Source organism: Musca autumnalis, unplaced genomic scaffold, assembly GCF_047663935.1.
Source record: "Musca autumnalis isolate F117 unplaced genomic scaffold, ASM4766393v1 scaffold_1, whole genome shotgun sequence".
Lineage (NCBI taxonomy): Eukaryota > Metazoa > Arthropoda > Insecta > Diptera > Muscidae > Musca > Musca autumnalis.
Window position 1 is genome coordinate 101514426 of NW_027411644.1, and position 12548 is coordinate 101526973.

The following is a 12548-nucleotide window of genomic DNA, read 5'->3' on the forward strand; positions in this document are numbered from 1 at the left end:
GTGGAATTTGTTGGACGTATACATCCCGTCGATATCTAGCTGTATTTCAGGTTGCAAGCCTAAGCGTGATGAGCTTCGTCGAGCCAAACCCAGTCCAAGAGTTAGGGAGCTGACACTGGAAGTTAACAGGTTGGTCGGCGAGCATAAGCGGAACAAGTGGTTAAATCATCTGAAGAGCAGCAACATTGGTACCGGAGTAAGTGAATTGGAGCAACGGTTAAGTCCCTTTCGAACCCTGGCAATGTTACGCTGACTGATTCGAAGAAGTGCGAAATTTATTATAATCTACAGTTTGTCGAGCAGCCCGGGAGTGACAGAAGAGTACTACGTCGCATTAGATCTCTTCCTGTCGAGGAGGAACCACCACAATTTACAATGGACGATGTTGCGAATGCCATGTGCAACGCTAAATCATCGAAAGCGTTGGGCCCTGATGGAATCTCCATGGTAATGCTGAAACAGCTGGATGTGCCGGGAGTCGAGTATCTCACGGAAGTTCTCAACCTGTCCCTAGCCAATCTCAGCGTTCCCGAAGTCTGGAAAATGGCATGGTGGTCCTGCTACTAAAGCCAGACAAGAATGCCAGCAAAGGTGAATGGTACAGGCCGATTTCGCAAAGACCATTGAGACCTTAGTCCTCTGCAGCGTCAGAAATAGCTATTCAGTTGCCGATCATCAGCATGGATTGCGTATGAGGCACAGTACGACAACAGCGTTGCATGCCATCTCCACACATATTTGTCGAGGACTGAACTAGAGAAAGCCGGGTGATAGAACAATGATGCGCCTTTGATACTGCCAATCACTCCACGCTGTTTGAGGACATTGGGCAGACAACCCTCACGTTGTCGATTAAAGTATCTTGTGCACCTCTTCGGATCAGTCAGCCAAATGGCGCCCAACGTAGCTGAGTGACTTCTTTCCAGGGTTCCAGAGTAACTTAAACTTTGCCTTATTGTGCCCAAGCTCATCACGTCCATTTGTTGGTTCCTTCACCCCTGCTAGGAATTTGGATCTCACTTTACAAATGCCACTCATTCCTCAGCAGTGTCAAAGTGGAGAGTTTCAAGTATGTTGAAGTCGCCTAAAATGGCGAAATCATTAACTTAACTTTTGGACTCTAACCACTTTCAAGCTCAGCGTTTTTGGATAAAGAGCATACCGTTAGGACCTCCTGCATGTTTTAAAATACCAATCTTACCGAAAAGCTTAATCAATCTCAAATAAGTTATATATCATAATTTTTTCAGCTCCGTGATCAATTACAAAATTTATATGGCTACGATATTTGTAACATTGATGCCATAGAAGATGTCACTAATGCTCGATCACAAAGCTCACGTCAATCAAGCAATAACTCAGTGGGATTTATAACCGAAGTAAAGGCCCACTTCATACATAACAACGAAGCAGTTGATGCCAATGAAATTAAAAGGAAATCCAATGATTTGGCATTCATATCACGTCTACAGAATACCCTTCAAACATATAATCTAATACTAAATGATATACCACATCTTGAAGGTGAAAAAGAATCACCGCTAGTTGGAAATTGGTTAATAACTGGTCTGGTGGGTTTAAGTACAGCACTTGGCCTGATTTCCTTAACAATGATAGCGCTTTATATTGTTAAAGTTCGTAGCTTGAAGCGACAACTTAAAGCATTCGAACCAGTAGAATTTGGATCGACTGCATCGAATCTTAATAGAATTGCGGGACCAAGAGCGAATATATTTTCTGTGGAGGGATCAAATCCGATTTTTCAAAAGCAAACTAACGAACACATTGTTCCAAGGGGTGTTTATGATAATGAATTGAGGTAAGTGTTTACTGCGGAATAATGTCGAATTTGGAAATAATGAAGAAATTGGTAAGGAACTGATAATAGCGGTAGACTTCCATGAGAACTTGTTTGAATTTGTAATTTAAATTATATTTAACACCGATTTTTTTTATTTTTTAGTTCCGACTCTGACTCCGATGATTCTGATGACGAATTCGAAGGTCTTCACAATGATCCACTATTCGAAATGAATAATATGAAAAATATTGAACAGAAAACTACACCGAATTTTGAACATAAAATTCTTAACAACGATTTCTTTACCATGGATAAAGTTACCAACAAAGAAACGAATGCATCAAAACGTTATTAGTTTGAATACAAGAAAAAGCATACATATTTACATACATTTATAAAAAATTATATATATTTATATACATTTATACACAATTTTCAATTATAAAAAACTCTCACATGCATTTATATTATAGCAAAATATAAAATTGTCTACGCTTTTAGAATAAACCTTCGATTTCACCAGTTTCGGTATTCAAGTCAATATCATAAATACAGGGACGTGTTGGCAGGCCGGGCATTTTAGAAATTTCACCACACATTGCTACCACGAAACCAGCACCAGCAGACACATATAAACGATTAACAGTCAAAGTGAAACCTTTGGGAGCTCCTTTGATTGATGCATCTCCAGTAAGGGAACCCGATGTCTTCGACATACAAATGGGCAATTGACCGAACCCCTAAAAAAATGAAAAATATGAAAATTAATAATTTAAAACTTTACAATGCATTTTTTAGTTATTCCGGACATCTTTTAACTTTTCAGTGTAGAAGTAAAACCCAGGAAAGGTCCGGACACTTTATCGAGAAGGTATATTTTAGTCAATGAAGGATTTACTTCGGAAGGCCCTACTCCAACACCGAAATGTGACTGTCATCAAACGATTACGATAAGTTGGATGGTAAAACTTCAATGCAAGTAGGTTTATATTTTCATCGTTTTTCTGTCTTGGGAGCAGCATATCCAGGAATATCTGCTCCGGATTCTTTTGGTCGTGGCGGAACGGAGGATAGCCCAGGACCAATTTGGATGTGCCCACTCACATCCGCATCCATCACACTCGAATGCGGGTGAGATGCAATAGATGCCGTGAGTGGATGCATCTCCGGGATTGTTCTCGACTCTTCCATGCGAGGGACTACCACATGGACTATATTGCGGTATGCTGCGTGAACACGGTCCCCAGTGAATCGTCGTCGTCATCAAAATGCGAGACTCCTTCAACAGCAGCCGCACACACAGCACTTAATTCCAGTCGTTTTTGTTCCAATCCCTAAAAATTTATTCTTTTTGAAATTTTATTGCAATGGACTTCGAGGTAAAATCGAAGAAATAGTTGATTTCATGAGTCGGAAGAATTCACGGTCGCGGCGGTGCAGGAAACCAAACTCAACAACAACTGCAGCTTACAGCGTTGTGATGATTACAACATATTGAGGAAGGATAGCAACAGTAGTGGAGGTGGAACATTCGCTTTCCTATTGCATCAATCTGTTTAATATAGACCTATCTCGATTGAGCCTGGCTCTAATCACCCGTACATGGAATGTATGGAGGTGTCTGTCGGTCCTCGGAAATGACCAGAGGGCTATATCGTAGGCCGAGCAGATTGATAGGGCTAGATTGTATGGTCAATGAGGACGACCCAACCAGAATTAGAGTGTCACAGTTCGCCAGACATAACCATCTTGTCACCTTATCTGACAAATAACGTTAGCTGGCAACCCGTCGTTTCTCTTGGGTCAGACCATCTCCCTATAATTGCCTCCATCTGCAGACCGCCCGATTTCATCACCTCTATATACCTGCTTGTGGAATACCCGAAGTGAGACCAAATTTCCCCGGAGTAACGGAGGTGACACAGGAAGTTTTCAGGTTGGTCGATGAGCACAAGCGGAACAAGTGGCTAGATCATCTGAAGACCTGAAACATTGGAAGCGGAATAAGTGAATTCTGGGCAACGATTAAGTTACTCTCCATTACGCTGACTGATCGGAAGAGGTGAACAAGTTATTTTAATCGACCATTCTTGAGCAACCCGTGATTGGCAGGGTGAAGAGAAGATATCTTCCTGTCGCAGAAGAACCACCACAATTTACAATGGATGATGTTTCAAATGGTAATGTTGGGCCTGACGGAATTTCCATGGTAATGCTGAAGTAGCTGCATGAGCCAGAAGTTCAGTATCTCATCAATAGTACTTAACCTGTCGTTAGCCAACCACATCGTACCCGAAATCTGGAAAATGGGCAGGGTAGTACCGCTAATAAAACCAGATCGCTAATAAAACCAGACAAGTATGCCAGCAAAGGTAAATCGAACCGACCTATTTCGGTTTTGTTGCCCGTAGGAAAGTCTTTTGAAGCTTCATCAGCATGGGTTCCGTAGGCAGCACAGCACACCGTCTCCACACACATCGGTCGAGGACTCAACCACGGGATAGGACATTGTTTGTGGCGCCCGACATATCACAAGTCTTGCAAACTGTCAAGCACTGCACGCTGTTTGAGAATATCGAACAGACTACCCTCCAGCCAAGGTTGAAACAATGGATAATTATTTGTGTGGACACCAGTCGTACGCGGATTTTAAGAAGAAGTCGAAGGGCCGTAACGTGGAACAGGGACGTTTCCAAGATGAAATCCCTGGAACTTTCGTGTATTTCTGAGTGTACGATATTGGCGTCGGTAAATCCTAATACCGAAATAAGTGAATTGGAATAAAGTGCAATGGCTAAGTCAGTCTCGAACCCTGGGAAGAAGTCACTCAGTCACGTTGGGCGTCATTACACTGACTGATCGTAAGAGTTGCCTAAGTTATTTTAATCAATAAAATTTCGAGCATCTCGGAAGTAAGCGGAAAGTAATTCTTCGCATTAGATATTTTTCTGCCGAGGAGAAACCACCACACTTACAATGAATAATCTTGAAAATGCCACAAGGAAAGCTTAATCATTAAAAGCGACCCCACGGAATCCAAATAGTAATGCTGAAACATCTCCATAAGCTGGGCATTCAACCTATCGCTGGCCACGAAGTCCGGAAAATGGGCACGATGGTATTGAAGCCATGCAAGGATGCCAGCAAAGATGAATCGTTCAGACGGCAATCATCAGCTCCGTAAGCAGCACTGTACAAACACTACACACCATCTCCACCCATATTAGTCGAGGACTCAACCAGAAGAAAGCCGTGCGATAGGACACTGTTGTTGGCGCCCGACCTATCACAAGCCTTTGATACTGTCAAGCACTCTACCCTGTGTGAGGGCATCTAACAGACTAGCCTTCGGCCAAGTTTGAAAAGTTGGATGATGAACTATATGTGTGGACGTCCCGCAAAGTGAAACAGGAAATTCCCAAGGTGGGGTGATATCATAAATGTTTAACCTGTATCTTTCCCGTATTTCATTCCCCCAGGCACTGAGATCGTTACGTATTCGTGAAATGCTCCTAGTTGGCTGACCTTTTGCGGCAAGGAATGAATATGCAAATATCTGTCACTAAATCAACGGCATTAATGTCACCGCCTGGACTGCGGAGATGAGCACAGAACTGAATGTCCAGGCCGATGGAAACAGAATTTCGACCACTAACTATCCCATGACTCTAGAGGCCAAATTCGAGAGTATATTTACTTCGTCAACGCATGCCACTGATATTTGCGACGAGATGAGATGTGTAAACAATGTCCTCATGCTCCTGCCGGCAGCACTTGGGGTGCAGATAAAGAAACCATAAAGAAGCCATATATAACGCGATAGATCGGTCCATTGTAAGTTAATCGGTGCCAGTGTGAACCGCGAATATAAAAGTATCGCGATGAAACAATATTCAAACCTGGCAGAACTTTGTCCTGAGAACTATCTACATGAGGAGACAAAGATTCTTCCAGTACAGCAGCACAATGAAATGCTTTCGTTACAGTACTTGCTCAGGTGTTACCGTGAGAGTAATCTGAAACACCATAGTGTGGATCCACCCCAAGGCATGTCAGATTCTTATAGTTCAAGGATTGATGACACCATGCAAAACATCTGTTCAGCATGTGGTACAGACGCGCACAACACACTTCACCTTTTCAAGTACCCTATCAAACCTACTCAACTGTATAGACAATCTGTAATTAAAATGTTTTTGTCGCCATTAAGACTGCCGCGGACAGCCCTATACTCGCACGGTCGAATGATTTTTTGAAGCCATGTCTGGTTTCCAAAATGGCATCAACTGATATCCCGTCCTCAGTTACAAATCTCTCTGAACAGTTTTCTTGCTACCTTTGACCTTTTACCCTCTAATATTCTGCCCAGCAATACTTACAGCATTTGTTAATTTTTCTAAATCCTTTTGGGCAGTTTCCGTTAATTCCACCTTAGCAGCTCCATACATTTTCTGGGCAATGGTAGTCATTTTATCCAACAACGACATTTTATTGTCGTACAACAATTTGAAGTTTTTGGAATTTTCACAAGCTTTGATAACGGCTTCGGCCAATTCAGCGGCTCCGGCACCACCATCACTCCAGTGAGAACAGACAACAGCGGCAAAGGCACCAGCCTTGACTGCAGCTGATTTTATTAACTCATGTTCGGCATCTGTGTCGGAGCTGGAAGTAGAGAGAAGCGTTGTTTGAATTTAAAAATTAAAACCTTTTTTAAGTCGTTTTCCCTTACCTATGACGATTAATGGCCACAATTACAGGTAAACCAAAGGAACAGCCATTCGAAATGTGTTGCAACAAATTGGGCAAACCCTTTTCAAGCAATTCCAAATTTTCCTCAGTGTATTGTTTGTTGAGGGGAGCACCAGGTGTTACTGGAGCACCGCCACCATGCATTTTCAAAGCTCTCACAGTGGCAACTAGGACCACAGCATTTGGTTTACGTCCCGATGAACGACATTTAATATTGCAGAATTTTTCCATGCCAATGTCAGAACCAAAACCAGCTTCGGTACAAACAAAACCTTCTGTGCCTACCAATTTCAAGGCAATTTCATCGGCTACAATTGATGAACAACCGTGGGCAATGTTGGCAAATGGTCCAGCGTGGACCAAAACTGGGGTACCTTCTAAAGTTTGCATTAGATTGGGTTCCAAAGCATCTTTAAGTAGCACCGTTAAGGCGCCCGTTACACCCAAATCATCAGCTGTCACTGGATTTCCTTTACGATCGAAAGCCACCACCATTTTCGCCAATCGTGTTTTCATATCTTCCATATTTTTTGCCAAGGCCAAGACAGCCATAATTTCACTAGCCACAGAGATTGAGAAGGAGGCGGTGCGAGTAAATCCTTTCTCGGTGGGTGATTGACCCACAGTAATTTGTCGCAAATATCTATCATTAATATCGACTACACGTTCCCACATAATGGTATCTGGATCAATATCTAAACGGGCAAATTTACACATTTCTTCGGCTGTCAATGAGTCGGGATCTGTTTTGTTGATACCCAATCTTTCGAGACGTCTTAATTGAATTTTGGAGAATTTTCTTTCACCCTTGATGCGGGGTACCAAACGATCATAGAGTGCCTGGTCCTTCTGGGTATTTTCATGGAAGATGCGAGTATCCAATTGGGCAGCTAAGAGGTTATTGGCAGCAGTAACGGCATGAATATCACCAGTTAAATGTAAATTGAATTCTTCCATGGGAATAACTTGGGCATAACCACCACCAGCGGCACCACCCTTAATACCAAATGTGGGACCCTGTGAGGGTTGGCGCATACAGGCAACAGCATTTCTCTGTTTGTGAGCACACAGGGCTTGTACCAAACCGATGAGCGTGGTACTTTTACCCTCACCCAAGGGTGTGGGAGTAATGCTGTCGAAATGAAAAACTTATGTCAAAGAGGGATCTTAATATCGTATTTTTCGCTTCCACTTACCCAGCAACAACAACATAGCTACCATCACCCCTAGACTTCAAACGATCCAAAACATTTAAGGCAATCTTAGCTTTCTTGTTGCCATACAAAGACACCTCATTGCCAAGTAGACCAATTTCCTTGGCCAACATGGATATATCCTTGGGAGTTTGAGAGCGGGCAATAACAATATCACTGGAAGTTGCAAAAATAATTTTCTATTCAAAAAGGAAATTCTATACAATTTGAAAGTCTTACCTTGGTACTGGTCTTAAAGGTCTGAGAGTTAGGGGAGCCAATTCCCATGATTTCTTCAACAAATTGAAGGCAGCCTTTGAAGCCGAACGCACAGTGTTTTCCATCAGCATGGCCACAGTCATGGGACCAACACCACCTGAAATGTAATGTAAACAATGAGTATTAGCTTAGAATGATCACGGCTTTGAGGCTGTCTTGAATAATAAGGACAGTTTATAGAAAAAAGCAATTTATTAATTAAGATCTTCTAAAGACCCCGTCCAAGGGAAAGGGTGCTTAAGTCAATTTCCAAAGGAAAGGGTGCTTCTTAAGTCAATTTTCAAAGGAAAGGGTGCTTCTTAAGTCAATTTCCAAAGGAAAGGATGCTTGTTAAGTCAATATCCAAAGGAAAGAGTGCTTTTTAAGTCAATTTCCAAAGGAAAGGGTGCTTCTTAAGCCAGTTTCCCAAGGAAAGGGTGCTTCTAAAGACAATTTTCAAAGGAAAATGGTGCTTCTTAAAAATATGATTATTCTTAAGACCATTTCCAAGGTGATTTCAAAGGCAATTCAAATAAAAAACTTATTTAATATAAATTCAAAATACTGTATTTCTTACCTGGAACAGGAGTTATAGCTGATGCAACTAATTTAGCTTCTTCAAAGTCAACATCACCTACTAGGCGTGTGCCACTCTTTCTGGATGGATCTGAAAAAACAAAGTATCAAATAAAAAACTTCTTTAAAAGTATTCAAGAAAAATACTATGAAAAATAACGTACACATGATTTCGAATTAGAAAACACAAATAAACAAGTGGTGACCTTGCTTATCTGAGGGTTCAATACACTAGGCAACAAAATCGTTTACTGATAACAATAGTTTTTTTAGAGGCAGCTAATTGTAAAGGCTCTTCTCCCTCTCTATTTTTTTAAAAAATTAAAATTATTTTTAGTCTTACCAGGCTTAACATTAATACCGCAATCAATGACAACAGCACCAGGTTTAATCCAAGAACCTTTAACCATTTCGGGAACACCAATGCCAACAACCAAAATATCAGCAGTGCGACACTGAAAGAAATATGTTCCATTAAAATATTTATACTCTGTTTCTTTCTATCTCCTTTACTTACAATATTTTCAATATTCTTAGTTTTGGAATGGCATACAGTTACGGTGGCATTGTGCCATTTCAAGAGTTCAGCAGCAGGGGTTCCAACAATTTTACTACGTCCCAAGACAACAGCATTAGCACCAGTCATCTGGATACCAGATCGTTTTATCAACTCAATACAACCCCATGGTGTGCAGGGCATAAAACCACTCAAATCGCCAATTGATACACGTCCCTCGTTCATGGTGTGCAGACCATCAACATCTTTGTCCGGATGTACAGCATCTGTGATTTTATGAGAATCGATTTTCGTATCACAATCGAGAGGCATTTGTACGATAATGCCATGTACATTGGGATCATTGTTGAGTAAATTGATCTGTAAAACAGGAAGAGGAGAGTTAAATAAGTTTACATACGCAAGTGTAAAAAATAATGGAAAATTAAGAAAAACATATACATATGTATATCTATTATATAAAACTCAAATGACGTTCGTACGTGAATCAAAAACTCGACCAATTTACAACCGATTTGTTTCGCGTTTGTCTTAAAATGTTCATATTTATCCAAGGAAGGATCTGACGTATTTTATTTTTGAGATATCGCGAAGAATCCGCGAAAATTTGCAAAAATATATTTTGAAGAAAGTTAATTGTTTGCTCACATTTCGTTGGAGGCTTTTGTAGTAGAATTGCTTATTTCCACCTTTTTTAAATTTTTTAGGGCGAAAAATCCGCTAAAATTTGCAAAAATATATTTTGAAGAAAATTAATTATTTCCTTACATTTCGTTGCAGGCTTTTGTTGCCGGCTTGCTTATTTCCACCTTTTTCAAATTTTTAGCGAAAAGTGTATATGACGAAAAGTCAAAAAAGGTTTGCACTGTTATAATTCGCGAAATGTTGCAGTGTACCAAAAAATATGACCATAGATGCATCAAACGAAGTGTTTTTAATCAACGCTCAAAAATGTGGCTAAAAAGTTAATTTTCGCGGAAGCTATGACCGCGTAAATGAATAAAAACACGTAAATGGTAAAAACACGTTCAAGCAAACGAGTTTTTTACGTTGTTATTCGATTGGCGGTTAAACCGTTTAAATAACGGATATCTGTCCAAAGTAAAAGTAGAAGAATAAAAATGAAGATTACACTTCTAATGTATCACATTTCAAAATTTCCACTGCATCCCCCTTACGCATAATTGACCATGTAGCCCAGACAGCATCAGAGTAATACACTGCCAAAGGCCAAAATTTAGTGCGATATTTTTTCGAAAAACCCTATTTGTGGGATACAGTATTTACAATATCCGTTTGATTGTGCTGGGCCCCAAGTTATTTTAGTTTTTTGACCGTCCGGAGCATATAAATCCATCCATTAGAGCGGGGAAAACAGCAACTGCAAAAACCGAAAAATGTTCGTAAAATGTTTTTGGAAATATCGCGGATTTAGTCGCCTTTTTTTGTGGATCGTTTCCTTTTCAATGAAGAAACTGACACATCACTCGCGTTTTTGCGAAAACAGTTCGGTTCTTGATGGATTTTATGGAAATAGGTTTAGATCGATGTACTTTTTCTTGGATGATAGTGACATCGGATGTGCAAATTACAAGCGTTATGGGAATGGGAATTTTTCCTCAATCCATGTACCAAAAATTCGTTCATGTAGCGTGAAACAATTTTTTTAATTTTTTTTTCAAATAGAATAAGTAAAAATTCCTAATATGGACAAATTATGACATTTTATGTTTTAGTTTTATCAAGTTTTAAAATGTTTTATTTACGACAATCAATTTAATTTGCATTGAAATTATTTAAAGGAAATTAAAAGATACAAATTGTCCACGATTATTAGTGGTAGGCAATTATTATTATTGGTTTAGTAAGAAAATACCTACATTTCTGAAAGTAAATATATGTCGGTGTTAATTTTGTGACCATAAGTAGTTGCTACATGTTCTATCATATTTCAATGCCGCGACTTCTATTATATAAAACTCAAATGTCGTTCGTACGTGGATCAAAAATTCGACCAATTTACAACTGTTTTGTTTCGCGATTGTCTTAAAATGTTTATATTCAAGTTTAATTTTTTTTTTTTTTTTTTTTTTTTGGGAAAGCAAATACATTCCGATGTTAATTTTGCAACCGTAAGTAACGACAAAACATCTTTTACGCGGTTGTGTTCATATTCCGGTACCACGAGTCTGAAAATTCGAAATTACCGCAATCAATGGTATATAGGTGATCAAGAATGCCCACAGCGCAGTGATTGAAGCTCAACTCCAAAAGTACCGCTTGCGGGCGGTGTCGTTCTATGGGTGCTATGTCGAAACGTGGAGCTTCGCCGAACATTTTCGGCATGAAATGTTTGTATCTCGACCGAAGACCAAGATAAAAATTGCACACGCTTTTATTGTACAATGTGCCTAACACAAACAAAATATCGAAAATATGTAGGTATTGTTTTACGGACACTAGGGGTCTATACTAACAATTTTCTACAACATAGTGGTATACATCTAATTTCCGAACCTTCAAAATAACGAAAATATAGTACTGTTCTATGGAGTCTATTTTAAATCAACGACCGATAAAATCATCTTCTACAATTCAATATGTATTCGGATGTTCCCGATTATACAATTACAATTTCGTGTAACTATAATTAACTTAATTAATTGTTAAGATTATTTAAATACATTTTTATTCATTATCGAAAGCCTTCGGTTTCTGGCGGCTGTATAATTTTTATTAAAAACTCCATCTACTTTTCTACAGACTAAGGGACATCGAATTTGCATTTTATGCACATTAAAAATATGGGAACTAGGGTCATACATTTTTTCTATATTTTACAAATATCGAAAATATCACATAGCGGTGTAAAAAAACAGTATGCGTGTACTTTTAGTTGGAGAAAATCAAGGCTAAAATTATTAAATATCGTATATCTGGATACTTCTTAGGTGGGATGGGCGAAGGGGAAACAGTTACCTATATTTACTTAAGACATGTCCTTATCCTCATTATTATTATTGGATTAAAAATTGTCAATGCAAGTGGGAGTTACCCTAATAGTAATTTAAGGTGTCACAACAGCTTGATATATGCCCTTGGAAAAACGTTCTCAATCTTAACGTTATTCCTAATTTAATTCTCTTCTTTAAAGGGGACATTTTTCTTACTACCTGCACCATACAAAAATACCTTAAACCTTACCTTAAAGTATTTTAAAGAATAATGTCAATATAAGTATAGCATTCCATCATATTTTATCTTGGTCGGAGTAGCGAAGCGCACCGGGTTCAGCTAGTATATATATATATTTTAAATGGAAGTGGAAAAATCGGTTATAAATGCGATAAATACAAACTCATAGCAAAGATAGTTAGTACTTCAGACAAATTTCAGGAACACTCCTCTCAGTGCAGAAGTCGTGCATAACTCTCATGATAGAAAACAGGGG

General features: G+C 39.3%; 2 protein-coding genes across 8 annotated transcripts in view; one reads left to right on the forward strand and one right to left on the reverse strand.

The window, feature by feature from the left end:
- Positions 1-2308, forward strand: part of LOC141403646 (cadherin-AgCad1-like) — a 99993-nt gene extending 97685 nt beyond the window's left edge. Inside the window, exons 28-29 of one of the 2 annotated variants that reach the window (XM_073986385.1) lie at positions 1251-1819; positions 1964-2308. In XM_073986385.1, the coding sequence (XP_073842486.1) occupies positions 1251-1819; positions 1964-2156 (762 nt within the window). In that variant the 3' untranslated portion in view covers positions 2157-2308. The remainder of the gene's footprint in view (positions 1-1250; positions 1820-1963) is intronic. The other variant, XM_073986392.1, reaches the window with a different exon arrangement.
- Positions 2183-12548, reverse strand: part of pug (pug C-1-tetrahydrofolate synthase, cytoplasmic) — a 99992-nt gene continuing 89626 nt past the window's right edge. For all 6 annotated transcript variants that reach the window (XM_073986441.1, XM_073986400.1, XM_073986411.1 and 3 more), the window contains exons 4-11: positions 9098-9457; positions 8924-9035; positions 8582-8671; positions 7987-8122; positions 7750-7923; positions 6534-7685; positions 6181-6466; positions 2183-2541 (exon numbers count right to left, since the gene is read on the reverse strand). In XM_073986441.1, coding sequence (XP_073842542.1) covers positions 2299-2541; positions 6181-6466; positions 6534-7685; positions 7750-7923; positions 7987-8122; positions 8582-8671; positions 8924-9035; positions 9098-9457 — 2553 coding nt within the window. In that variant the 3' untranslated portion in view covers positions 2183-2298. The remainder of the gene's footprint in view (positions 2542-6180; positions 6467-6533; positions 7686-7749; positions 7924-7986; positions 8123-8581; positions 8672-8923; positions 9036-9097; positions 9458-12548) is intronic.